The sequence below is a fragment of the Ovis aries genome, chromosome 16 (assembly GCF_016772045.2).
Source record: "Ovis aries strain OAR_USU_Benz2616 breed Rambouillet chromosome 16, ARS-UI_Ramb_v3.0, whole genome shotgun sequence".
Classification (NCBI taxonomy): Eukaryota; Metazoa; Chordata; class Mammalia; order Artiodactyla; family Bovidae; genus Ovis; species Ovis aries.
Genome location: NC_056069.1, coordinates 32,144,338 through 32,172,202, shown reverse-complemented (window position 1 = coordinate 32,172,202; position 27,865 = coordinate 32,144,338). Strand labels below are relative to the sequence as shown.

The 27,865-nt window shown below is 42.4% G+C and overlaps 1 protein-coding gene across 10 annotated transcripts in view; it reads left to right on the top strand.

The window, feature by feature from the left end:
• Positions 1-27,865, top strand: part of GHR (growth hormone receptor) — a 298,291-nt gene that overhangs the window by 193,965 nt on the left and 76,461 nt on the right. For 6 of the 10 annotated variants that reach the window (XM_027979937.3, XM_012096677.4, XM_060400206.1 and 3 more), the window contains 1 exon segment: positions 18,697-18,762. The exons of the other annotated variants lie outside the window; for them this stretch is intronic. In XM_027979937.3, coding sequence (XP_027835738.1) covers positions 18,697-18,762 — 66 coding nt within the window. 10 annotated transcript variants of the gene reach the window in all.

Sequence of the window (27,865 nt, the reverse complement as noted above, 5' to 3'; positions counted from 1 at the left end):
GATGGGCTACAGCCTGTGGGTGGCAAAGAGTTGTAAACAACTGAGTGACTAACACACACACACGAGCTCAAGAAACAAAGGAGGTTACCTGCTCGCACTGCATTCCAGAAGCAGAAATTTGACACAATAAACATATACTTAGTGGGTTTTAATTAAAGAAAATTATGTGGTTATCAATTTTAATATTTCTAAAATATACATTTGTGCAAATCTTCTGTAAGAAGGTGTTCAAGGAGGGAGAACAATGTAAATTATTTTCTGGAAGCTTGGGTAGATTCTAATTATTGGAAATAAGTGTCACAAATAGTTCACATTCCAGTGTGACCTGAAGAACGTTTTTGGAGCCTCCGTGTCCTCTAATGTTGTTATGCTACTCACTTATCACATACTCTTAGGTCCCATTTTCCTGTTTGGAGAGATTATCCTGATGATAGTAACTATATACAAATAGTTTACATTCCATGTTCCTGCTTAACAGTCTTTTCAAGAAAAATCACTGACGGAGAACGTCAGTAGCCAGTGCAAGGGGAGAGGTGAAATGTCAAAAATTGTCAGAAGGGAGCCAATTTTCAAGGAAGGTCTTGTGAAGGAGCAGGTGTTCTCCGGGGAGTTGGAGATTTTGCTCAGGGAGGGAAGTATGGAAACTTTCAGAAGAGGATGAAGAGGAAAATGTAAAGGATAAAGAAACAAGGACACAAGCTGATGGTCGTAGGGATGCCGTTTTAACTGAAAACTGTTTGCATTAATGAGTTGCGGTAAAGAAGCTGGAGCAAAGCAGTGCCTGCTGTAGAAACACTTTGAATGTCAGGCTGCAGAATTTGGACTTAATCCAGCAAGTAAGAGGGTGGCATGTGAGTCTTATCAGCAGGGGCATTGGCTCAGACAGTAAAGAATCTGTCTGCAGTGCAGGAAACCCGGTTCAATCCCATAGGATCCCATAGACATAGGAGCCTGGTGGGCTACAGTCCATGGGGTCACAAAGGGTCGGACACGACTAAGCAACTAACACACCCACACAGCAGGGGTATGGCAGAATGACAGTGGCATTTTAGGAAAATTAGAGCACAAAGATTAGACTTGAATCCCCGCTCAGGGCAGAGATAACAGGAAGCTTTGGGGTAAGGCTTGAGTGGAGAAATGTCTTGTAAGGGAAGCAAAAGTGGGAAAAAAGAGGAGGAGCCTAGGAAACACATCATGGAAGGAAAGAACCAATTGTAGGTTCTGACAACTAGTAGAGAAAGGAGAAATCATAGACAAATCCACGATTGTAGTCCAAGTCCAAGAAAACAGTGATGATGCACGTCTAGGGATTGAGAAAAGATACTAGCCTATCTCTAGATTACCAACTGTTTGCATTCAAAGATTCTGCCTGCTTTAACAGCCTTTATGCTCAGTTAAGCAAATTAGCAACCATTTATTTGTTGCTAACATGAGGAATTGTCATAGAGTTTCCAGGAATATATTTATAGATACATCTTTAGAAAGTATAGCCTAGAGATTTTAAATCTAAGGTAACAAACAAAAAATAAAGTCCCCATTATTACTAGGCCAAAACCTTCATTTATGCATTTATCCATTTGACAGATATTTATAGAATGCCTGCTTTGTGCCAGGAAAGAAGATCCTTGCTTTCTTCAGGCTTTATATTTTAGTGGAAAGAAGACAGGAAAAATAGACAAAACTACAAATGAATAACAGAACTCAACACAAAGATAAATAAGGACTATGAAGAAAATAAAATATGGTAATTGTCCTTCAGATTATTAGGTCAGAGAAAGTGTCCCTAAGAAGATACCATATGAACTGAAGCCTAAGCCATTCACAGGAAGATCACGTGGGTACTAAGATCAGCAAGAGTTCAGTCTGAGTAAGATCTGCAAGTTCAGGGCTGGGGCATAATGGTAAGCAGCCATTGGTGCAAAGAAAAAGAAAGGGAAGTGGGGCCACTCTTTGAATATATTAATAGGAGTCAGAATCAGGAGCAAGGGATAGGAAGAATCATTCAAACTAACTTAAGTAATAAGAAAAATAATTCATATAATTAGAAAAGAAGAGTTGGAGAAGGCTTTGGATTAGCTAAACACAGCGGCTTCAAATTCATTTTCCAAAAGATGTCTTTGCTCTCTTAGTCCTATCAGCTGCATCTTCAGGTTTGGGGTGAAATGGTTAAAGCAAGGAGACTCGTGACCTTCTGTCATTTTTTTCCCCTTAAAATTTCCAGAATGCCTCCCAGTAGGGTTCCCTTTGGGCCACATCCTCTTTCTTGAACTTCAAAAGAGGATAGGAATAACCCTCTATCCAGTTATACTCATGGAGCTGGGGTTGGGTCGGTTTCTGTTGAGGCATGTGAGCTGCTTGGGGAGGAATGGTTACCCAAACAAAATAAAGATTCAGTTGAGAAGGAAGGAGGAAGGCAATCTGGGTAGGCAACCAGCCATGCTTACCACACAAGAGATCTTGGTGTCCATTATAAGGAGTTTGAGCTTTAGTGTGATTACATGAGAAGCTGTGAAGCATTTTAGTTAAGTACCATGATCTGATTTATGCTTTTGAAAGGTCACCCTGTTTAATGTTTCAGTACTTAATTGAAGGAGAATAAGAGTGGAAGTGAGAAGGCCAATTAGGAAGTCATTTGATAGTCTAGGCAAAAACTGTTGGGAGTTTGGGATATAATAATAGCACAGGAAAATGAGAGCAGTGAATTGAGATGGAACTGACACAATTTGTCAGTGGGTTAAACAAGGGAATGCAAGTTCGGGAGGGTGAAGACATGAAGATGACCTACAGGTTTTTAGATTAAGTGCAAGTGTGGACAGGCTTCCCTAGTGGCTCAGTGGTTAAAAATCCACCTGCCAATGCAGGAGACGTAGGAGACACAAATTCAATCCCTAGGTAGATCCGCTGGAGTAGGAAATGGCAACACACTCAAGTATTTTTGCCTGGAAAATTCAATGGACAGAGGAGCTTGGTGGGGCTACAATCCATGGGATTGCAGAGACGGGCACAACTACTGAGCATGCGCTCACCAGCATGGATGGTGAAATAATTTACAAAGATAGTGGAGAGTTCAGAAGAAATAGGTTCATCATGAATTACTTGAGAGTTCTGTGTTAGGATTGAGATATCTATTGGATAGATAGTGAAGAGGCTGAAGAGGCCAAGTTGAGCCTAGAGTTCAACAGAGGTTCAGACTTTTATGATGAGAAATTTGGATCATTAGCATATAGTGATTTTTGAAGCTGTAAGACTTGATGAGATTTCCCCTTCTGGGGGGTGGGGAAAGGCTAGGAAAGTGAAGAGTCTATGAAATGGTAATATTTAGGGGTAAAGCAAAGGAAGAGAAGCCAACAAAGGAGAGCAAGAAAGAATAGCTAGTGAGGTAAAAGGGAAAGCAGGCAAACAAAGATGACCTATAGGTTTTTAGATTAAGTAGAAGTGTGGATGGGCTTCCCAAGTGGCTCAGTGGTAAAGAATCCACCTGCCAATGCAGGAGACACCACCTTCCTAAGTGATCAATGCAAAGAAATAGAGGGAAACAATAGAATGGGAAAGACTAGAGATCTCCTCAAGAAAACTAAAGATTGCAAGTAAACATTCCATGCAAAATGGGCATGATAATGGACAAAAACAGTATGGACCTAACAGTAGCAGAAGATATTAAGAAGAGGTGGCAAGAATACACAGAAGAACTATACAAAAAAGATCTTCATGACCCAGATAACCATGATGGTGTGATCACTCTCCTAGGGCCAGACATCCTGGAGTGCAAAGTCAAATGGGTCTTAGGAAGCATCACTATGAACAAAGCTAGTGGATGTGATGGAATCCCAGCTAATCTATTTCAAATCCTAAAAGATGATGCTGTGAAAGTGCTGCACTCAATATGCCAGCAAATTTGGAAAACTCAGCAGTGGCCGTAGGACTGGAAAAGGTCAGTTTTCATTCCAATCCCAAAGAAAGGCAATGCCAAAGAATGCTCAAACTACTGCCCAATTGCACTCATCTCACATGCTAGCAAAGTAATGCTCAAAATTCTTTAAGCTAGGCTTCAACAGTATGTGAACTGAGAACTTCCAGATGTTCATGCTGAATTGAGAAAAGGCAGAGGAACCAGAGTCAAATTGCCAACATCCACTGGATCACTGAAAAAGCGAGAGAGTTCCAGAAAAACATCTACTTCTTCACTGACTATGCTAAATCTTTGACTGTGTGGATCACAACAAACTGTGGAAAATTCTTCGAGAGATGGGAATACCAAAACACCTTAACTGTCTCCTGAGAAATCTGTTTCCAGGTCCAGAAGCCACAGTTAAAACTGGACATGAAACAACGGACTGGTTCCAAATGGGAAAGAAGTACGTCAAGGCTGTATATGGTCACCCTAGTTGTTTAACTTCTATGCAGAGTACATCTTTCGACATGCTGGGCTGGATGAAGCACAAGCTGGAATCAAGATTGCCAGGAGAAATATCAATAACCTCAGATATGCAGATGACCCCACCCTTATGGCAGAAACCAAAGAGGAACTAAAGAGCCTCTTGATGAAGGTGAAAGAGGAGAGTGAAAAAGCTGGCTTAAAACTCAACATTCAAAAAAACTAAGATCCTGGCATCCAGTCTCTTCACTTCATGGCAAATAAATGGGAAAACGATGGAAACAGTGAGAGACTTTATTTTCTTGGTCTCCAAAATCACTGCAGATGGTGACTGCAGCCATGAGATTAAGATACTTACTCCTTGGAAGAAAAGCTATGACCAACCTAGACAGCATATTAAAAAGCAGAGACATCACTTTGCTGACAAAGGTCTGTATAGTTAAAGCTATGTTTTTTCTAGTAGTCATATATTGATGTGAGAGTTGGACCATCAAGAAAGCTGAGTGCTGAAGAATTGATACTTTTGAACTGTGGTGTTAAAGAAGACTCTTGAGCGTCTCTTGGACTGCAAGGAAATCAAAGTAATCAATCCTAAAGAAAATAAATCCTGAATATTCATTGGAAGGACTGAAGCTGAAACTTCAATACTTTGGCCGCCTGATGTGAAGTACTGACTTATTGGAAAAGACCCTGATGCTGGGGAAAATTGAAGGCAGGAGCAGAAGGGGATGACAGAGGATGAGATGGTTGGAGGGCATCACTGACTGATGGACATGAGTTTAAGCAACCTGCAGGAGCTGGAGTAGGACAGTGAAGCCTGGCGTGCTACAGTCCATGGGGACGCAGAGAGTCAGACATGACTGAGCAACTGATCTGAATTGAGGCAAACTTGGCATAATAGATGCTAGACAAAGAGCATACCTTTAAAAGGCAGTGGTCTACTGGGGCAAATGTAGCTGAACAGTTGAAATATAAAAGGTAGGAGAAGAGACCATTGAACTTGATAAGAGCAAGTAAGGGTTAGGGTCAGAAGCACAGCTGGAAAGGATTCAAAAGAGAAGAAACGAAGACGTGGAGTCAGTCATTCAGGCAGCACTTAAAAGATCCAGGAAAGAAGCTTCTTGGGTGTGCAGCTCCTAAGGAATCAAAAATGAGTGTACTTTCCAGATAAGGTTTTTAAATTGTTTTTTGTGTCCTTCTTTCAAAAGAGAATTGTCCTCTTGTGTCTTTCATTTGAAATTGATTGTTTGTGGCCCAACCATTTCTCTGGATCCTTCTCTGGACCCTTTTTTGCTATGTGCTCCTTCATTAAAAAAAAACTGGGCCATTCAGATTTTCCAACTTAGGGCAGGGGCTAATAGCAGACAAGACTCAAGTAGGCTCTGTATGGTCATATATATTATTTTGTGTGCTCTTCAGTTGCACTGGCTGCTGCTTGGAAGTTCATGAAATATAAATATAAACAAAATGTAAATTAAATGCAAATTAAATAATATGAATTGTATATATCATATACATTATGTAATTCATATTATTTATATATATTTGTATTTTTATATATATATATATATATATATTGCACTTGCTGCAAATTTCCTGAACTTGAACTCTATAGAGTCCCAAATCCTTCTTTGTCCCATCTACCCAAAGGTGCCTTTCTCAGCCTTTTCAACTTACGTCTCCCAGAAAGTAGAGCAAGGCAGAAGTTGTATGGGAGTCCTGCCTCTCTCCCTCCCCATCATCTCCTGGCCTCAGCACAATGAAAACTCTGTTCAGAACTTGGCTCATGGCTGTTTTTCCCACATTCGATCAGGGAATGCTTAAAGCCATACAGTGTCCCTGTCTTGCCAGGGAGCCTATGGCAGGGCGCCCCTTCAGGCTGACACAAAGGCACACTGTGCAAGGCATCCATGGCCAGAGCAGCGGCCACATATGGCTGATCAATAAGGCTTTTGATTTTTTTTCTTTATGTCATATCATCATCACATTAAACAGAATTCCAGCAAGGGATCAAAACTTATATTTTAGACTACAAGACTTTGCCTGCCCTATATCTGCAAAGAAATGGAATGTCTTTTCAGTTGAAACATATTCCTTCCAGAAAAATACCATAACCTTGTTTTTCACACCTAGTACAATTTTTTGCTTTAGATTGATGTTATGTGATTTGATGGACTGTTTTTATTCTAGTTGTCCATTTTGGAAACTCTAAAGTTAGATTGAGAATTAAAGTTCAGCCCATAAGGGTTGCTTCTCACTGGAGCTAAAAACTACAGGCTGAACAGAACAAAGCTCAAAAAAGTAAGCGTCAGATACCTTGCTGCCAAGGTACGTGTCTGTGGTGGACTGTCACCTTATCCGTCTCCATTCATGTTTTGGGAGAGCTTCTATTTCCACTGCAAAATAATTTTTGGAATTGGTGGCCTGTTAGTTACAGAGTTTCAAGCATTTCTTTCCATAACTGGCCTTCAGAAAATGAATCTAAAAATTTTGTGTCAAGTATCTTAGAGAAGCTGTATCCAAGTTTTGTTTTCTTTTTGAATTCTATAGAGTTTTGAACTCTATATATTTTGTGACAAATATATCTATGAAGTGTACATGATCTTCCACTAAGACTCTTTGTTAACCAAAAATACCTGTAATCTTGTAGATACTAATCAAAAGGAGAGTGTGTTAGGATAAAAGACCAGCTAGCCACCATAATACAGATATGAATGGAGGGCCTCACATGTGTAAGGTTGGAAAGGATAAAATGTGGTTCCTACTTTCAAGGGATTTGTAATCCAATTGAGGGGGCACATATATTAATATAATAATCAGCATTTTTATCAGGTGAGTGGAATGTATAATACATGCCATTAACTGAGAGGCAACTGTAATCATAAACATTATGTACCAGACAGTCTTTTTACTTTAAAAAAAATTTTAATTACCTCATGTGAAGAGTTGACTCATTGGAAAAGACTGATGCTGGGAGGGATCGGGGCAGGAGGAAAAGGGGATGACAGAGGATGAGTTGGCTGGGTGGCATCACTGACTCGATGATCGTGAATCTGAGTGAACTCTGGGAGTTGGTGATGGACAGGGAGGCCTGGCGTGCTGCAATTCATGGGGTTGCAAAGAGTCGGACACGACTGAGCAACTGAACTGAAGTTGATTTCCTATTGTGTTCATTTCTGCTGTACAGCAAAGTGACTTAGTTTTACACATATATATTATTCTTCATATTCTTTTCCATTATGATTTATCACAGGATATTGAATGAAGTGTCCTATGCTATAGTATAGGGGCTTGCTGTTTATCCATCCTATACATACTAGTTTGCATCGGCTAATCCCATACTCCCAATCCTTCCCTCCCCTACGCCTGCACCCTCTTGGCAACAACAAGTCTTTTCTCTAAATAAGTATGTTCATTTGTGTCATATTTTAGATTCCACATATAAGTGATGTCATACAGCGTTTGTCTTACTCTTTCTGACTTACTTCACCTAGTTTGATAACCTCTAGGTACATCCATGTAGCTGCAAATAGCATTATTTCATTCTTTTTTTTTTTATGCCAGACATTCTGTGACTTTATATACATCAATTTCATTTTCTAAATTATTATCCCCACTCCATAAACAGTATTACCTCTGATTTTCTCCCCATTCTAGAGAAAGCAAAGAGAATTATATAAGGTGAGCAAAGACCTAAAATCAGGAATGTACTAGACGGCAAACAGATGCATTGGTCTGGGGCCAAGTATCTATTGAGGGGATTAGAGAGAAATGAACCTTGAGTGCTGTGGTAGTCTGTTCACCACCATATCCCAATGTCTAGCATAGTGCCTTAACATTATAGGTGCTCAGTAAGTATGTCTTGAACCAACAAATGGCCCTCTGGCTTATGTCTATAACTCAGATGAAGTACAGTAGGATAAAGGTACTTAGTGAATTGAAGCCATACACCAGAAAGCCTCAGGACCCTTTGACAACACTTGCCAATTCCCAGCTATTACAGTGAAGGACTCAGGTGGGAAGGACACAGCATAATGGGACAGAGGAGATGGCGGTAGCAGCTCCAGCTCACTGGTGTCCTTTTCATGACACTGACATGGTGACGTGGTGAGCAGCCCACACGTCCTCATGTTGGCCTGCAAGATGGTGCACTGTCTGGCCCCTGGCGCTCCGTTACCTCAAATCCTTCTTCGCTCCTCTTCCTGTGTTCCTCGTCTCCACTTGCTCCGCCCATACTGGCCTCCTTTCTGTCCCCCAGCCCCATCTTAGGGCCTGTGCTCTTTCATGCTGCGCTCAGGTCTCTTAATCGCCCCTCTCTCACGTCCCACTGCCTCCCCTGGATCTGCATCATCTGTTGGCTCATCTGTTTCCTGCCTTCCTCCCACTCGGTGGACTGTGAGGGCAGACCTCCCACTGCAGTCCTCACCATCATATCCCCGGCATCCAGGACTGCTGCTGCTGCTGCTAAGTCGCTTCAGTCGTGTCCGACTCTGTGTGACCCCATAGACAGCAGCCCACCAGGCTCCCCCATCCCTGGGATTCTCCAGGCAAGAACACTGGAGTGGGTTGCCATTTCCTTCACTTTCAATGCATGAAAGTGAAAAGTGAAAGTGGAGTCGCTCAGTCGTGTCTGACTGTTGGCGATCCCAACGACTGCAGCCTACCAGGCTCCTCCACCCATGGGATTTTCCAGGCAAGAGTACTGGAGTGGGGTGCCATCGCCTTCTCCGAGCATCCAGGACAGCACCTGGTATATTGTATAAGTGTTCACACACTGCAATTCTGACCTCTCAGTACCTCTCAGATACCTGTTTCTCAAAGGAATAGGCTTTTATTCAAGGAATTCCATGGAATTGATGAGTAGAACTTGGGAACGAAAGGCAGAGTGGCAGGCGTTCAGATCAACCTATTTATAAAAGGTGCCTTTGGTCCTTCCCTGGTGGCTTAGATGGTAAAAAGAATCCATCTGCAACACAGGAAATCTGGGTTTGAACCCTGGGTTGCGAAGATCCCCTGGAGAAGGGCATGGCAACCCACTCCAGTATTCTTACCTGGAGAATCCTCATGGACAGAGACTGGTGGGCTACAGTCCATGGGGTCGCAAAGAGTCAGGCATGACTGAGTGACTCATTTCACTTGCTTAGCAAAGGAAAAACATGCCTTAAAAACTCTGGCAAAGTATATGCTTGCCTAGGACACTTTTACCATTTCACACTTCTGAAATTCTGCTGTTGCTAAGTCGCTTCATTCGTGTCCGACTCTGTGCGACCCCAGAGATGGCAGCCCACCAGGCTCCCCCATCACTGGGATTCTCCAGGCAGGAACACTGGAGTGGGTTGCCATTTCCTTCTCCAATGCATGAAAGTAAAAAGTGAAAGTGAAGTCGCTCAGTTGTGTCTGACTCCTAGTGACCCCATGGACTGCAGCCTACCAGGCTCCTCTGTCCATGGGATTTTCCAGGCAAGAGTACTGGAGTGGGTTGACATTGCCTTCTCCATCTGAAATGCTAACCAGTCTCAAAAAGGAGATCTATGAATCTGCCAAAGCAACTGATGCCCAGGACTTAAGAATCAGCAAAACCAGCCTTAGCCTAGTAAATGGTATCAAAAGACTGGCTGACTGCTGTAGCCAAAACCAAGCAAATGCATCTATCCAGGTAACAGGAAGGCAGGTGAGGGAACTACACAATCCTATGTTCATTTACTCTTCGAACCTCCCTGAACTCTGTTAAGTGGTTTGATACCATGAAGATAAGTTGAAATACATGGACTTTGCCTCAAGTTTAAGCACCCAAGGTCCTGGGTGGACATTTGTCATAAGATCTAATGGTATGCTTTAGAATCTTCCAAATTGAGACTCCAGAGACCACAAAATGTCTGCTAAATTCAAAATAATAATATAGGTAAAGTCATAGTGTCTCGTAACATTTCTTGAAAGACTTCCCAGTGAGATATTCAGTAATTTCATAAATAAATATTGAGCACTCACTGTACTGAAGGGGCTGTGTTAATGGTTTGGTGGATCAGAAGGAGGAGACAGGGTCCTTGCTATCAAACATCCAGTACATCATTCATTGGGCAAGTCAGATACCTAAGATACCAGACAAAGAATAAGAATTGCCACAGTCCAGCTATTTGTGAGAGCACTAAGAATGGAGAGATGGATCCCATCTGGGAGAAAATACAAAATGCATCGTAGAGAAGACACACTCATCTTGAAAGGAATTCCCACAGACTGTGGCAAAAAACCTTGATTTGAAGTATTCACTGATTTTTGTGGTGTAAATATTACCACCGCAGCTGATTTCAAGTCAGTGACGTGATATCACTGAATACAGAGTTGAGAAGAGGTCCCAGCTCTGGTGCATCATCTGTGAGTCACCATCTGAGCTTTAGACTTTATTAAATCGTTCGATTCTATTGCTCTAATCAGTGGATTCACAGGTATTAAAAACATCTAAAACAACATTATAAGGGAAGAGACCCCTCTGCCCTCTTCCCTGCACCTCAGTCTAACCTTTTAATACTCTGGCTGTCCTTCCAGTCCCAGTCCTATGCCCGTGCCTGGCCAGCTAGGACTGATAATGGTCTGGAGCCAACCTGGATTCTGTGTGCTTCCCGTTAGCAGGGCTGTGATTCCCCTGACACCTTGCTGGCACAGGGCACAGAGGGCTGGCTTTCCACCCATCGCCTGGTGTTGACACACTTGCTGTTCTCATAATGAGAAGAAGCTTAGGGGCAGCTAGCTGGGCAGGGTGTTTCACTGTTCTCTCAACAGTTAAAAGGGAAAGCTGGAGGAATTGCTGGGAAGCATGGCCAAAGGAAGATGCAAGCCAGCTGAGCTCAGCATGTGTATTAACCTCCTTTAAAAAAAAAAAAAAAGGGCACCCTCCCCAATGTGTTCTCCTTAAGTCACTGCACCCCTAACTGGCCTTATCACCCTAAGAGCTACATTTGAAAAGTTGGGCCCAAGTTTCTGTCTTTAATTGCAGGCAGATGTCCTCGCTACGTGCGTAAACTTGTGTCAGGATTTTTTTAACTTAGCACGGAGAGCACTGCCAAACAGGAAAGGAACATGTGAAGCCTCAAGCTGTTAGGAAACTTCCCCATTTGTCCACTAGGATCTCTCAATGCACGTTCATTCTTCTAAGCTCGAGGCCCAACTACTCCCTAAAAACATTTACAGCAAAAAATGACTGCTGCAGACTTATTTCAGCATGTGCTTCTTTTCATGACACTAGTTTCTCCTCCAAAATTGCTGTAGATTGTTTGTGACACAGGTTTTTTTGTTTGGAGTTTTGTTTTTTGGGTTTTTTAGCATTAAAAGGTGTTTGGAACCACCAGCATCATCTCACACCTCCTTTTCTTGTTTGTTTAAATTATCTTATGTAATGTGCTCTGAGATTTACTGTTCAAGTGTAGAAGAACCACATTCCATCGTGGAGGTCTGAGGAGGTGATGCTGTCTGTTTGTAAGGTTCACAGATTTTCTGTTCAGATTACGCAGGCTTCTTTAGAGCTGCCAAGAGTCATAGTCTGTAGGAGATAATACGCCTTCATTCAGGAGAAACTATGGATGGGAATTCAAGTTAGCCAGGGAGCCCCAGAAGAAATGAAATTCCAGCTTAGAGCTGTCATAGCGCTCGGGTCCAGGCCTTGGGGTGCCAAGGGGTGGCCATGACTGGTACAACAGCTACAGCCCCAGGAGCTGCTGTGTACACGTCACTGGACAACACAGCAAAAGAAAGAGGCCTGGCTGCCAGGCTGTTGCGTGCCTTACCTGCTTCCTCATGCAGTGACCCCTGAAGGATATTTCCTCCCAGAGCCTCAGCACCTTGGTTCCATCAGTTTAACTTTCCAGAACATTTGGAGCATTCAAATAAATCAGGTTGCACTCTAGTGAGCCATAAACCCCAGCTGTGGACACTTAGTGGGGGAGCCTGGAAGGGGAGCCCCACAGAGGACAGAGTGACTGACCAGAGCAAGAAAGTACTGGCCAGTGAACAGTTTCTCCAAATGTGTCATATCATAGGAATCACCTGGCTGCGGGGTGGGACATGCAAGGTAAACGTATATATTCTCAGGGCCTTGCAAGCCTACAGATTGACCTGGGCCCTAGAGACCCAGATTCTATAGATCTGGTACAGAGCCTTGGGATCCACATGTTTAACAAATGCCACAGTTAAATTAACTATACTTCAGTGAATGAATGCTAACACCACAGTATATCTTGGTGGTCAGACAGGAAACAGTAGACTGGGATGGAGTCAGAACCTGGGTCCAGCTCCAAATTTGCCTTCTGCCATGTAATTGCTGGACGGCCTTAGACAAGTTACTTCTTTGAACCTCAGATCCCTCAAGCATTGTTATTGTTGTGTAGTCACTGAGTTGTGTCCAACTGTTTGCAACACATGGACTATAAGCCTGCCAGGCTCCTCTGTTCATGAAATTCCGCTGGTGAGAATACTGGAGTGAGTTGTCATGCCCTTCTCCGGACGATCTTCCCAATCCAGGGATCGAACCCAGGTCTCCTGCATTGCAGGCAGATTCTTGACCATCTTGAGCCACCAGGGAAGCCCCTCCCTCATGCATACAATGTAACAAATTGTGTCCACTTCAGGGGTTGTTGTGAAGGTAAAAATGGAAAAAATTCAAAAAATGTCTTGAAGCATGGTGCCGGCTGCATTTTAAGGGCATAGTAAACATGAGAGGTAAACACCATGAACTTCCAGATGTTCAGGCTGGTTTTAGAAGAGGCAAAGGAACCAGAGATCAAATTGCCAACATCCGCTGAATCATCGAAAAAGCAAGAGAGTTCCAGAAAACCATCTATTTCTGCCTTATTGACTATGCCAAAGCCTTTGACTGTGTGGATCACAATAAACTGTGGAAAATTCTGAAAGAGATGGGAATACAGACCACCTGACCTGCCTCTTGAGAAACCTATATGCAGGTCAGGAAGCAACAGTTAGAACTGGACATGGAACAACAGACTGGTTCCAAATAGGAAAAGGACTACGTCAAGGTTGCATATTGTCACCCTGCTTATTTAACTTATATGCAGAATACATCATGAGAAACGCTGGGCTGGAAGAAGCACAAGCTGGAATCAAGACTGCCGGGAGAAATATCAATAACCTCAGATATGCAGATAACACCCTTATGGAAGAAAGTGAAAAACTAAAGAGCCTCTTGATGAAAGTGAAAGAGGAGAGTGAAAAAGTTGGCTTAAAGCTCAACATTCAGCAAACTAAAATCATGGCATCCAGTCCCATCACTTCATGTCAAATAGATGGGGAAACAGTGGAAACGGTGGCTGACTTTATTTTGGGGAGCTCCAAAATCACTGCAGATGGTGATTGCAGCCATGAAATTAAAAGACGCTTACTCCTTGGAAGGAAAGTTATGACCAACCTAGACAGCATATTAAAAAGCAGAGACAATACTTTGCCATCAAAGGTCCGTCTAGTCAAGGCTATGGTTTTCCAGTAGTCATGTATGGATGTGAGAGTCGGACTGTGAAGAAGGCTGAGCGCCAAAGAATTGATGCTTTTGAACTGTGGTGTTGGAGAAGACTCTTACGAGTCCCTTGGACTGCAAGGAGATCCAACAAGTCCATTCTAAAGGAGATCAGTCCTGGGTGTTCTTTGGAAGGAATGATGCTAAAGCTGAAGCTCCAGTACTTTGGCCACCTCATGTGAAGAGTTGACTCATTGGAAAATACTGTGATGCTCGGAGGGATTGGGGGCAGGAGGAGAAGGGGACGACAGAGGATGAGATGGCTGGATGGCATCACTGACTCAATGGACGTGAGTCTGAGTGAACTCTGGGAGTTGGTGATGGACAGGGAGGCCTGGCATGCTGTGATTCATGGGGTCGCAAAGAGTCGGACACGACTGAGCGACTGAACTGAACTGAACTGAAACACCTCACGCACATTTTTTTGACTTTGCCATCAGCTGGCCCCTTCAGAGTCAGCAGGATGGCCTGGGACATGATATCAGTGTCAGACAGGGAGCTGTAACTCAAGCCTTACTGCAAGGAGACCACGCATCTGGAGGAGATAAGGACTTTAAACTGAATACTCTCTAGTGATGGTGATCATAGAGAAAAAAAGGACAGAAAGGCAGAAGTGGGTCTGGAAAGAGCTTTAGAGGTTGAAATCTGAGCAGGGGAAATTTCTGAAATATGCTCAAGGATAACTAGACTTCCAAAAGGCAGGAAAAATGGTCAAGCGAACTTGAGATTTATAAGGAGAGATAGAGTTTGCTGAAAATAAACTGTTTTTCTTTGATCCCCTTTTAGTCCAAATGCCAAAGTTTCAAGCATTTATAATTCATCTACCTCCTTTGTTTAGCAAGCTGTATTTTTCTACTAGGTGCCATGCCCTTCACTCCTAACAGAGGTTACAAAGATAAAGGCAATACCTATCTCAAGAAACTTACTGTGTGTCATAGGGCACAGGAAAAGAAGCAGTTACTGCAAAGGGTGTAAGAGTTGTTTCTAGGGCTGCTGGGTGGAAGGACAACTTACTGCCCAAGGGAGACTTCAGTGGAAGTCTTTTTTTTCCCAGCTTTATTGAGATAAAATTAACATAAAATATTGTGCAAGTTTGTGTGCAACACGATGGTTTAATATCTGTGTATACCACAAAATGAGTATTGCAATCAGAGAAAGTCTTGAAATGCAGATTTCATGACAGTTACATCAGCACTGTCTTTATAGTAACCATAAGCTAATAATGATGATAGCTGACATCAACCAGTGCTTGTTTTATGGCAGATGCCATATGAGGCACTCTGTGGTCTCCTGCCATGGTGTAAAATGGTTGCCATATGCTGTATCTTGGTTTACCTACTTGTGTTTGCACTATTCATGGCTGATTCCAAATGCCACTGCTGCACAACAGGTAAAGTACAGTCCTCAGCAGAACGTTAATTCTCCCATACTGACTTTCTTACTTTTCCCAGCTTACAAAAACTGGAAATGACTGCATTGAGTCCCAGGTAGATTCCCATTCTCAGTGCCACTGATCTCACTTCTCCAGGGTCCCACTGCCTGTGTCCAGCCTGCACAGGAGGACATAAATAAATAGAGCAGATCCTGGTGCACTTAGGACTGAATCATGTCTTCATATGTGCAAATCCTTAAGCTCACAAAGTCTACTTGTGATTGTCACATTCTCTTACAACAAAGAATTGCACTGAGTTCTTTGTTGTAAAAGACGAGCCCTTACTTTCAGGGTGCGTGCGTGCGTGCATGTTAAGTCGCTTCAGTTATATCTGACTCTGTGCAACCCTGTGGACTGTAGCCTGCTGGGCTCCTCTGTCCATGGGCTTTCCCAGGTAAGAATACGGAGTGGGTTGCCATGCTCTCCTCTACTTTCAGGGTAATGGTAGCAATAATAACAGTGACAATAATAAAAATAATATCTAACTCCAAGCACTTACTATATTGCATATTTAATATATTTTATTGTATTGAATACATTGACTTAAACCTCACTGTGTAGATACCGCAACTGGCCCCATTTTACAGACAGAGAAACTGAGATCCAATTGTGTGCCATGGTTGGGAAGTTGAGCACAGCATTGGACATAAGTAGGAAAGTATAGATTGCAGTTTGTTCTTAAGCAGGTTCACCATGAGAAGCTCTACCTCAAGGCCCCGCAAAGGAGTAATTCTCCAGTGTTTGCAGGATCACAGTTAAGTTCTTTGGAAAGACCATCCTAACATGACCTCTCCCCACTCAACACATCCCCGGTCAGCTGTGCTCTACCCACTCCCAACAGATTGTGACTTACACGCCCCCGCCATGTCTTAGCCCTCTCTTTATTCAGTGCTTCCCTTGGCACCAACTGCCTTATCCTTTCCTTCTCATTTGCTTAGTTATCCCAAACTCAGCACCATCCGAGGGATCACCTTCCCCAGGAAGTGTCCTGACTTGTTAAAGGATACTGCATTGTTCCTCCAATGCAGACCACTCCTTCCTTAATATATCCCTGCCCAAAAACTGTGGGCTCACCGGGGCCAAGGGCTGTAGCTAATTCATTTTATAATGCCAGGATTTAAAAGCCCCCCATAGGATATACCAGAGCAGTGCTTCTCTCATTATTGCCACCCCTCACTTGTTTTCCTCTGTTACTCAGCACTTCTAGACAGCGAGGTCAGCTGGGACACTAAAATTGACCACCGAGGGTGATACCTCCGTTTGCTAAGGTGTCACAGTTTTGTTCATGGTTCTCGACTTTGTAATCAGCGCCCTCTCGGTGCTGGTGTAAATCTGTGGTTCTTCCCCAAGGATGCATTTGTTCCTTTTATGCCTTGATTCACTGTATTCTGTGGAGGCTCTTAGCTGAGTAAGACTTTCTGATTCATGAAAATGTTACCAAAGACACCATAAAGAGGAAGGCACCAGACCTCTGTCTGCAAGGAAAGCAAAAGAGTTGAGGGTGGCCAGCACTGCCCAAGCATTTCCGGGCCTGAGGTTTGGCTCTGTGGGCTCCCCTGGGGCCTCATAACTGACTCCCCCGCCCCCACTGTCTGTATCAGTCATCGTTCTGGAAATTCATCAACTTTCCTGCTGGTCTGAGCCTGGAAACTGGTGTCTTTTTACTCGGTGTCAAGCTGAAAATGGAGAAAAACTCACTGGATAATTTTGACCAAATAACACAGATGATTGTGTGTTGTCGTCCCTGATTGACTTAATTTTCCTCTTTTTTTGGACCCTTTTTAACATTCTCAAGGCATACATAGTTGTCAGTGAAAGAGGTCATTCACAGTTAAAAGTTATATAAACTTGCCCAACCTTGACCAAAAATAATGCTCTCGTGCCCAATTTAGGGCAAGGGGTAATAAAGTGTTCTCTGGTTTGTAGCAAGGAATTAAAGGTGGGGGCTGGGGTCTAGATAATGATAATAACAAAGACTAAGAGTCTCAAGGCAGTGAGTAGACTTGAGGGCATTTTTATAAAATGCAATTTTCCTTTCTGGTCACGTTAAAATCCATGTGTAGTACATTATCTACTCTAGGGAAACGTGTATTCTATTTGCTTTCTGTCATAATTCTTTATTGCATTTGGGAGTAAATGAACTTCTGCAGATAAAGTTTAGAGAGAGAATGAAAAGAAATCCTTTTGGAGCTGAAAGTCATAGAGAATTTACAATATTATTCACCAAAGGCCCCCAAACCTAACTTCACTTGGAAAAATACTCTCCCTGATATGCCCAGGCTGCAAAAACTTTTAAGGGTTAGAATTCTGCAGCGTTTGATGAGAGGATCTTAATTTCCTCTGTTAGGTTCTATATTCTGAGCTCCAGACCCGACAGCTGCTTCCTACTGGTTGGCCAGGTGGGAGGAGTTAGTGAAAAAACACATTGAAAAGTGGATCAGGACAGATGGACAGGATTCACCCGTTCTGAAATTCAGGGAGATGGATGTGGGCCAGTTCACTGTCCCTGCATCTTCATTTTCTTCCTCTTGCTTTCTTCATATCAGAGAACGCTTTCTTAGCACTGTTACTGTGGGTTTCTCTTGAGCACCAGAAGCATTAGCAGTTTTGCTGCTCTGAGGCAGTGCTGTGTGTTTGTCGTGGCCCTGGGTCACACTGCCTCTCCAGCAACCCAGGGATCACCTGATGGGATGAGAAGAATCTTACAGATGCTCCCTTCTCCACCAAAACCAGACAGCAGTTACAGTATGTTTGCAGTTGAGGTGTTTGCAGTTCAACCCAGTTCAACAGTTCAGTGATAGCTACGTTGACCATGTTCCATTTTGCCTGTTTTTAATGTAACCTAATACTAGTATCAGTACCATTAGAACTCCTTTATAATAGATGACTCATTGCCCATCTCGCATCCTAAAGTTCTGTCTCTCCCTCTTGTCCAGTTTTTCACTTGCCCTCATTCCTTCCCTGCTCCCGGGGTTGCTCACATGTTTGTTTCTAAGAATAAACGTGTTTGACTGAACTGTTTTTAATACTGCTTTTAAAAAGAATTTATGTTCCTCCTTGTTTTCACAAGCAAGACTTAAGTTTGGACCCAAATGATGTAGGAAGGCAATTTTTCATCCTTCCTGACTGTGTCCAGGCGTGAGACCAGAGGCGACTAAACAAAAGGTTTCCATTTGCTCTGAGTATTTAGGAGTTCCTTTTAGAGGATAGGTGCAATTTTAGTTTTGAAAAGACAGAAGAAAGGAGAGAATTTTTGTGAGGTTGGGCCAGGTCACATGTTGACATTTGAAAATGGGAATGTAACAAGGTCACATCGGACCATTTTTTACATGGGTGACTAATGGGGGTTTTTTTCTCCTCTTTCTCTTTCAGCCACACCAGCTTTCTTTGTCAGAGCATCTCAGAGTCTGCAGATACTATATCCAGGCCTAGAGACAAGTAAGAATTTCAGTCCTTTTTCCACCTTTGGCAATACTGTCCAGATTTTACTACTGTTGAAGCTACCGCCCTTACTCTGTTTTATTTAGGATATGGTAACTGGATGAATTAATAACTGAAACTGCAGGGGCAAACTAAAAAAAAAAAAATTTTTTTTCAGAATTTCTTTGTCAACTTCTCCACAAGGCTGCTTGTTTTCTGCTTTTCTTTGAACTGAGTGAAAGATTCTTTAAATTCTGTAATGCTTTACAATTTTCAGAAGTTTCACACACATGATACCATATAATCACATAATAACCCTTCCCCCCTACCCCAAGCCCCTTCCTTCTCCCTACTGGTAACCACTAGTTTGTTCTCCATATCAGTGAGTCTGCTTCTTTTTTCTTTTTTTCATTAGTGTGTTAAGTTTTTTAGATTGCACATATCACTGACATCATACAGTACTCATCTTTCTGTGTCTGACTTATTTTACTTAGCATAATGACCCCCAGGGCCATCCATGCTGCTGCAGATGGAAAAATTTCATTTTTTATAGCTGAGTAGTATTCCATTGCATGTGTATATCACATCTTCTTGATCCATTCATCTGTTGATGCAACTTACATTGTTTCCATATCTCAGCAACTGTAAATAGTGCTGCTATGAGCACTGGGATAAATGTATCTTTTTGAATTAATGTTTTTGTTTTGGGGAGATATATGCTCAGGAGTGGAATTGCTAGGTCATTTTTAGTTTTTTTAGAAACCCCCATATTGTTTTCCATGGTGGCTACTCCAGTTAACATTCCCACCGACAGTGTATAAGGCTTCCCCTTTTTCCACATCTTTGCTAACATTTGTTATTTGTATTCTTTTTGATGATAGCCATTCTGCCAGGTGTGAGATATCTCATTGTGGTTTTGATTTGTATTTCCTTGATGATTACCAATGTTGAGCATCTTTTCACATGCCTGGTGGCCATCCTCATGTCCTCTTTGGAGAAGAAAAAAAAGGCTGCTTCTTTATTTCTCTCATATGGTTAGTCTTATAGGTTATTGTTGTTTAGTTGCTAAATGATGTCCAACTCTTTGGACTGTAGCCCGCCAGGCTCCTCCGTGCATGGGATTTCCCTGGCAAGAATACTGGAATGGGTAGCCATTTCCTTCTCCAGAGGATCTTCCCCACCCAGGGATTGAACCTGTGTCCTCTGCATTAGCAGGCGAATTCTTTACTGCTGAGCCACCTGGGAAGCCGAGCCTTAGAGGTTAAGTAAGACCAACTTAATGCAAAGAAAAGAAAGATGAAATAATTTATTATGAGCCAGCAAGTAGGTTACTGAGTTTAGGAATCTTTCTTTTTACAAGTCCTGTATCATATTGTCATTATTACTTTGAGGTATTTCTTTACCTAATGATCACATAAACAGACAGTTAAATTTTCCCTTTAACCAAATCACCTTGGACGCTGAAATTCTGCCTTCATTCAAGCTGTCTCTTCTCCTTAACATGACTTGCACATTCCCCTCTTGTCCTGTGACAATCTTTTCTTTATCTTAAAGACTGAACTCAAACATCTGCTCTCTTGGGAACACCTCTCGAAATCCTTTAGCCCCAGAAACCTGTTCTGCCTCTATGCTTCCATAGAACTTTGCTCACTGCTCTGTGATAACATTTATACCTCACAACATCGTCATGTATATGTCCGTACCATGCACAGAACTCAAAAAGTTGTGTGGGCTTCAAGACTTAATTATGTTGCAGTCAATTAAGGCAAAGCTCCTGTTTTCTGCTGCTTCTAAATCCCTCACATGCCCTAAAAAAATCCTAATTACCTAGTAGGTGGTGGTGGTTTTGTTTAGTCACTAAGTCATGTCCGACTCTTTTGAGACCCTGTGGACGGGGACCCACCAGACTCCTCTGTCCATGGGATTTCCCAGGCAAGAATACTGGAGTGGGTTGCCATTTCCTTCTCCAGGGGATTCTCCCAACCGTGGGATCGAACTCCTGTCTCTGCATTGGCGGATTCTTTACCACTGAACCACCTGGGAAACCCCACATAGTAGGTACCTTTAATTAAATTCTATGGATGGATTTTCTCTTCCTCAGTTGAAGTATATGCTCAAGTCCACATTACACAATAAAGAAAGGGAAGACAGTGTACCTGACTGTTTAAGCCATTGCTGTTTCATGGGTCATTCCAGCGTCATGAAACCATAATTGGGATTTTATGACTAAATTGCAGGCTACATTTCTAATATGCAATGTAAACATCATTTTTCTTGGAGGTCATTCAAAGGGAGGGTTGGTGCTGTTTTTAACAAACGTCATCAATGTTTCAGTTGTGCCAGACCACAGACTCATTACAACCCTCCTATTTTAGAAGCATCTGACATGTTAATCTGCTCCCTAATTAATGTGAGGGGCTGTAAAAGGGCTCGCTGTTAGTTATGTTTGCATTATCCCAGCCAGTATGTTCCAGAGCCTTCAGTCAGAAGATAATGTGACTTATTGCTACTTTCTGTAAGGAAATGAGAAGGAATGAGTTACGAATTTACTAACTGGCGCATGCTCTATCCCACACTGAAACCCTCTCCCACACACAAATATAATACCCCCAAAGTGGTGGTAGAATTTCCCCAAGCCATTTTCTTTGCCATGTCATGGGGTCTGAGGAGCTCAAGCTTTGGGCTTTGTTGAAAGACAGCCTCTGAGTATGGCGGATATGTTGAAGAAATTGCTTCCACTTATTTTGCATATGTTGATTTTTTTTTTGTCCTTGTGATAAGCAAGAAGAATAGCTACTTACCTTCATCCGTGAAAGTGTTAATCGATCAGTCATGTCCAGCTCTGATCACGGAGCTCAGCTCAGTGCTCTGTGGAACCTAGGTGGATAGGATGCCTGGTGGAGGAGGGGGGACTGGGTAGGAGGGAAGTCCAACAGGGAGGGGGGATATATGTATGCATATAGCTGAGTCACTTCACTGTACAGCAGAAACTAACACAACATTGTAAATCAGTATTACTCCAGTTAAGAAAAAAAAAAAAACTATTGTTCATGATCCATCAGTTTACAGTTGTAATGTATACATTTTCTATGTGCACTTTTCTGAATTCTTAGATTCAAAGCAAAACCCCATGGAAGAAAAATAAATAAACCTTCTCAGAGAGAATCCTAGACAGAACTATCCAAACATAAATAAATGCCACCACCCTTCTGCAGGCCACCTCGACTTTATACTAAGGGGTCACAACAACCCCTTAGTAACTGTCTCCCTCCTTCCACCCTCTTCCCACCTCTCCTTCCTTTGCCAATAAAGATGTTCAGAATCCAACATATCCCTCTGCTCTAAATCGCCCTGTCTCTAGTACCCTCCCCACTACCTAAAATTTAAACTGTAAACCTATTCCAAGACACTCGAATCTACCATCCATCACCTGACCTCAATTGTAAGTCTAGCCGAGTCACTCCTCCCCCAGGTGCTTTCCCTCCTCTGGGATGTTGTTCATGCCATCCCATCTTCCCAAACTGTCCTCCTCCTCCCTTATCCCACATTATAGAAATATAAATCCTGCCCATACTTTAAGGTTCAGCCAAAACACTTTAACCCTTGGCCTGGAGCAATCCCTCCTTCCTCCATGTGTGTCTTTGAAGGAGGTCATGTGATTCCTTACCACTCTGAAGTAATATGTTAAACACTGCTTTGGAGTATAGTTGTTTGCATATTTCTCTTATCTCCTCCCTATCTGGATCATGAACAGCTCTGTCTTATTCAGGGTTGTATAGTTCGCAGTACCCCAAATGGTACCTTGAACACAGCAAGTAATAAATGATATTGCAAATAAAATAACTAAATGGAAGTATCCTTTATAGCTCCCTGACTACCTACCCTTTTGCACACTTAACAATTCCCACCAATCCCCCTACCCCCATCTTGTTATCATGGAACCTCTTGGCTTACAGGGGGGTGGGGGGCATTCATAGAGGATCAGATCTCGCCGCCTGTATTAACTGCACATTGACCACCTTCAGGGTTCTATTGCTGAAAGAATCATAGAAATCAAATGGTGTACACTCAGAGGACAGCTTCCTGACAGGCAAGAGATACAGTACAGCAACAGTAGATGGGAAAGGGCACTGACCAGGATCTGTAGAACCCAAGTGTGGGCGTTTCTGTCCTCTCACTTCCCAGTCACAACAGTCACCCTTTGTCTCCAGGTCTGGAACCACTACTCATGTTCCTGCCAAACACCTCAGTACCAGGAAGCCCAAAGTCTGCTCATGACGGAGTTTCCTAGAGTGAGCTGGTCATGTAGGTACACCCTAGCTATGTAGACAGCCTTAACTGTCAGGCCCCCAGTTCCAGTGAACTTAGGTGCAAATCATAAATCTAATTCTATTGCTAAGCAGCATCAACAAGCTGACATATCTTGCCCTGAAATAATTTGGGGACCCATGACTAAAGCACATCATCCATCTTTAGTTAACATGATCCATACATGGCATTGCCAAGCAGTACTCTGGGGAAAAAGCATGTGGTCAAACCAGATCAGCTAAGATTAACCCACACAATGCACCACCTAAAGAATCGTCCATTGCACTCATCTCTTTCTTTTCTTGCTCATCAACAGTGTCTGGCCCATCTTCTAAGTCCTCAGGGCTTTGTTCTCTGTGTGGGTACAGGACCTAATCCATGTAAATGGGTGTTTATGCAATCATGGGCCCATACGAACATACCTTCCACAGAGTACAGGCTTGAGAAATATTTTCTGGAAACAAAGAACTATTTTTAAAAGTCCCATGAGAAGTTTTCAGCCTTCACACATGGGTAGCAGTGTAATTCACCAATGCAGAGATATAAATATGAGCAAAAACACACATACAGGCTAAGAAGGGGTTTGAAGGAGTTTACAGTTGAAAGAGATAGACATCTTTGTATACTTGAAAGAAGTAATGGCACAAACTTACTACAAAGAAAGCTGCTTTAAAGTGATGAGGATGGTTAGAATCTTTCAGAGAAAGACAGTGTTCCTGAAGTAGGCAGACTCCGGAGTCAGGCTGCTGTGGTCTCATGCATTTTGTTTTTTTAATAATTTCATCTCTCTCTTCGTTGGTTTTTGGCACAGGATTTGATGGTTATATGGAACAAATACTTAAGACTTATTAAGTATTAGAGAAATTATTAGCTGATTTCACATCTTTCTGAGGAAGATTTTGGATACATGTATAAGTGAATTATTTTGTTGTACACAAACTAACACAACATTGTAAATCAGCTATGCTCCAATATGAAATGAAAAACTTAATTTAAAAAAACTCATATATGAGATGATTTACTGTAATAACCATCATCTTGCTTGTTGGGGTCCTTACTGTACGTTCATAGGTGGACTCCTGTCCTAGCCTCCTAATTTTGCTTCCCTACCTCCTATTTTTTTTCCTGTTCCCAGGCCCCTACCCTCTGCTTCCACATTTATTCTTCTTCCCTACCTCTGATCCAGTGACTCTTCTGCCCCGTCATCTTCAGTAGCTCCCCACTACTTCCTCAACTATTAATAAACTCATCTCTCCATCCTTTAAGAAAGCCCACAACATGGATCCTGTGTGTATTTCCAGCATCATCTCCCTTGTGTGCTGTGTACGCCCATATTTATGTCAGCAGAACTCCTGCTCATTATAGCCTTTCATAATGACTCCTTTGCCAGAAATTCTCTCTTCTTCCCTCCCAGGTGGGAGCAAACCTTTATGGATTTTTGTCTTTAAGGCATATTTCAAATATTGCTTTATCCACAAAGCTTTTCCAGTTCCACCAAGAGAATGTGTGTGTCCATCTTGGAATCTTGGTAACCTTTTCTTTCCCTCTGAGAGAGGTAGTATGCAGCCTAATACTTCAAGAACTCAACCTCTGCCACTTTGATATAGTCCACTTCTACAGCTTACTTCCTGCAAGATCTTACTTAAGTTTTGTGACCTCTTTGTCCCTTGGTTCTGTTTAATTTTGCTTTTTCATCTCTAAAATGAATATGCTAATAGTATCTACCTCATAAGGCTGTGATGAGGATTCTAAGTGTTGATATATTTAAAGTATTTAGAATAGTACCTGGCTCCATGGTCTTTACTCTCTTGTGGCTCTTATTTATATTCCAACAAGAATTAGAATGAACTGTAGGAAGTTTCCTGTTCTCAATTCCATTTTGGATCTTAAATATCATTAATGTCATTTGTTTCAACCTAATGGAGACTCTTATATGCTTTCTGTTCCCTCTGATAAGCTATACTACCCCAAAGAATAAGGGCTTTATCTTTTACATCCTTATTATCTTACAGCACCTGGTAAGGACCTGGCAAATGCCAAATCTTTAATGAGTAGTCAGTGGATTTTGCATGGACACAAAACAAAAATTCAAAAAATAGAAGCCAGGTGTTCCCCCAGTATCTTAATTATTCTTTGGCTCCCACACAGTAGCTTTATATCCTCCGGCAGTCATTCATGAGAGGATAGAGATTAAAATATGCAGGAGGAGACATTTTTCCTGTCCATTACTATAAGTAATTACAGCCCTTCCCAAAAGCCTTCCATGGAACCTTATTGTCAGGTCTTGGACTAGTATCATGGATCTAGTCTTAGGGGGGTGTCCCAGGACCTTCCTATGTCATCACTGTACTATCCTACAGGCACTTCCAGTGCCGAAGGAATAGAAGCCTCCCTCCTGCCTGTGACCCACCACTGCCCCCTAAAAGCCAAATGACCCTCTTGGCTTTAATCATTCTTTTTCATCAGATATTTTCAAACTTAAGGGCTTATTAGTTGACAATACAGCTGAAATAAGCAAAGCTAACAATCCATGTAAAAGAAACACAGGATAAAAGAAGTGTGTCCTTGCACAGATGGTGTCTTAGAATATGCAGCCTTTACTTATTGAGCTTTAGACACACATTAGAGAGTAGCACAGGGCTGTGACATCAAAGCTGACGTTGAATTCTTGACAGCGTGCTGTTTACAGACAACTCAGTAGACGACACAGTAAGTTAACGTAGATAATTAGGATCCCTTTTCAGGAAATGGTGTTTATGTTGGCTACTTCTTGCACCCAAACTAGTGGTAGCCCTTTCTAACTCACAGACAGCACTGCTGCTGCTAAGTCGCTTCAGTCGTGTCCGACTCTGTGTGATCCCATAGACCGCAGCCCACCAGGCTCCCCTGTCCCTGGGATTCTCCAGGCAAGAACACTGGAGTGGGTTGCCATTTCCTTCTCCAATGCATGAAAGTGAAATGTGAAAGTCAAGTCGTTCAGTTGTATCCAACTCTTAGCGACCCCGTGGACTGCAGCCTACCAGGCTCCTCCACCCATGGGATTTTCCAGGCAAGAGTACTAGAGTGGGGTGCCATTGCCTTCTCCTAGACAGCACTAAGGTTCTGATAATGCCAAGCATCCTGCAGAGACTATTTAGCCTCTATGCTTGCTTCTCTGAGGTCAGAGGAAGGCCAGTAGAATTATACACTTTATCCAAGAAGAAACGGAGAAAGAGACCAAACAGCTCTCCTGTTGTTGTTCAGCTACTCAGTTGTAGCCAACTCTTTGCGACCACATGAACTGCAGCATACCAGGCTTCCCTGTCCTTCATCAACTCCTGGAGCTCACTCAAACACATGTCCATTGAGTCTGTGATGCCATCCAACCATCTCATCCTCTGTTGTCCCCTTCTCCTCCTACCTTCAATATTTCTCAGCATCAGGGTCTTATCCAGTGAGTCAGCTCTTCGTATCAGGTGACCAAAGTATTGGAGTTTCAGCTTCAGCATTAGTCCTTCAAATGAATATTCAGGACTGATTTCCTTTAGGATTGACTGGTTGGATCTCCTTGCAGTCCAAGGGAATCTCAAGAGTCTTCTCCAACACCACAGTTCAAAAGTGTCAATTCTTTGGCACTCAGCTTTCTTTATGGTCCAACTCTCACATCAGTACATGACTACTGGAAAAACCATAGCTTTGACTCTACAGACCTGTGTTGGCAAAGTAATATCTCTGCTTTTTAATACACTGTCTAGGTTTGTCATAGCTTTTCTTCCAAGGAGCAAGAGCCTTTTAATTTCATGATTGCAGTCAGCATCTGCAGTGATTTTGGAGCCACCCAAAATAAAGTCTGTCACTGCTTCCACTGTTTCCCCATTTATTTGTCATGAAGTGATGGGACTGGATGCCATGATCATCATTTTTTGAATGTTGAGTTTTAAGCCAGCTTTTTCACCCTCCTCTTTCACTTTCATCAAGAGGCTCTTTAGTTCCTCTTTGCTTTCTGCCATAAGGGTGGTGTCATATGCATATCTGAGGTTTTGATATTTCTCCAGGCAGTCTTGATTCCAGCTTGTGCTTCATCCAGCGCATTTCACATGATATACTCTGCATGTAAGTTAAATAAGCAGGGTGACAGTATACAGCCTTGACGTACTCCTTTCCCAATTTGGAACCAGTCTGTTGTTCCATGTCCGGTTCCAACTGTTGCTTTTTGACCTGCAAATAGGTTTCATAGGAGGCAGGTCAAGTGGTCTGGTATTCCTATCTCTTGAAGAATTTCCCACAGTTTGTTGTGATCCACAAAGTCAAAGGTGTTAGCATAGTCAATGAAGCAGAAGAAGATATTTTTCTGGAATTCTCTTGCTTTTTCTATGATCCAGCAGATGTTGGCAGTTTGATCTCTGGTTCCTCTGCCTTTTCTAAATCCAGCTTGAACATCTGGAAGTTCTCAGTTCACATATTGATGAAGCCTAGCTTGGATAATTTCGAGCATTACTTTGCTGGCATATGAAATGAGTTCAATTGTGTGGTAATTTGAGCATTCTTTGGCATTGCCCTTCTTTTGGATTGAAATGAAAACTGACCTTTTCCAGTCCTGTGGCCACTGCTGAGTTTTCCAAATTTGCTGGCATATTGAGTGCAGCACTTCCACAGCATCATCTTTTAGGATTTGAAATAGCTCAGCTGGAATTCTATCACCTCCACTAGCATTGTTTGTAATGATTCTTCCTAAGGCCCACTTGAGTTCACACTCCAAGATGTCTTGTGCTAGGTGAGTGATCACACCATCGTGGTTATCTGGGTCATGAAGATCTTTTTTGTATAGTTGTTC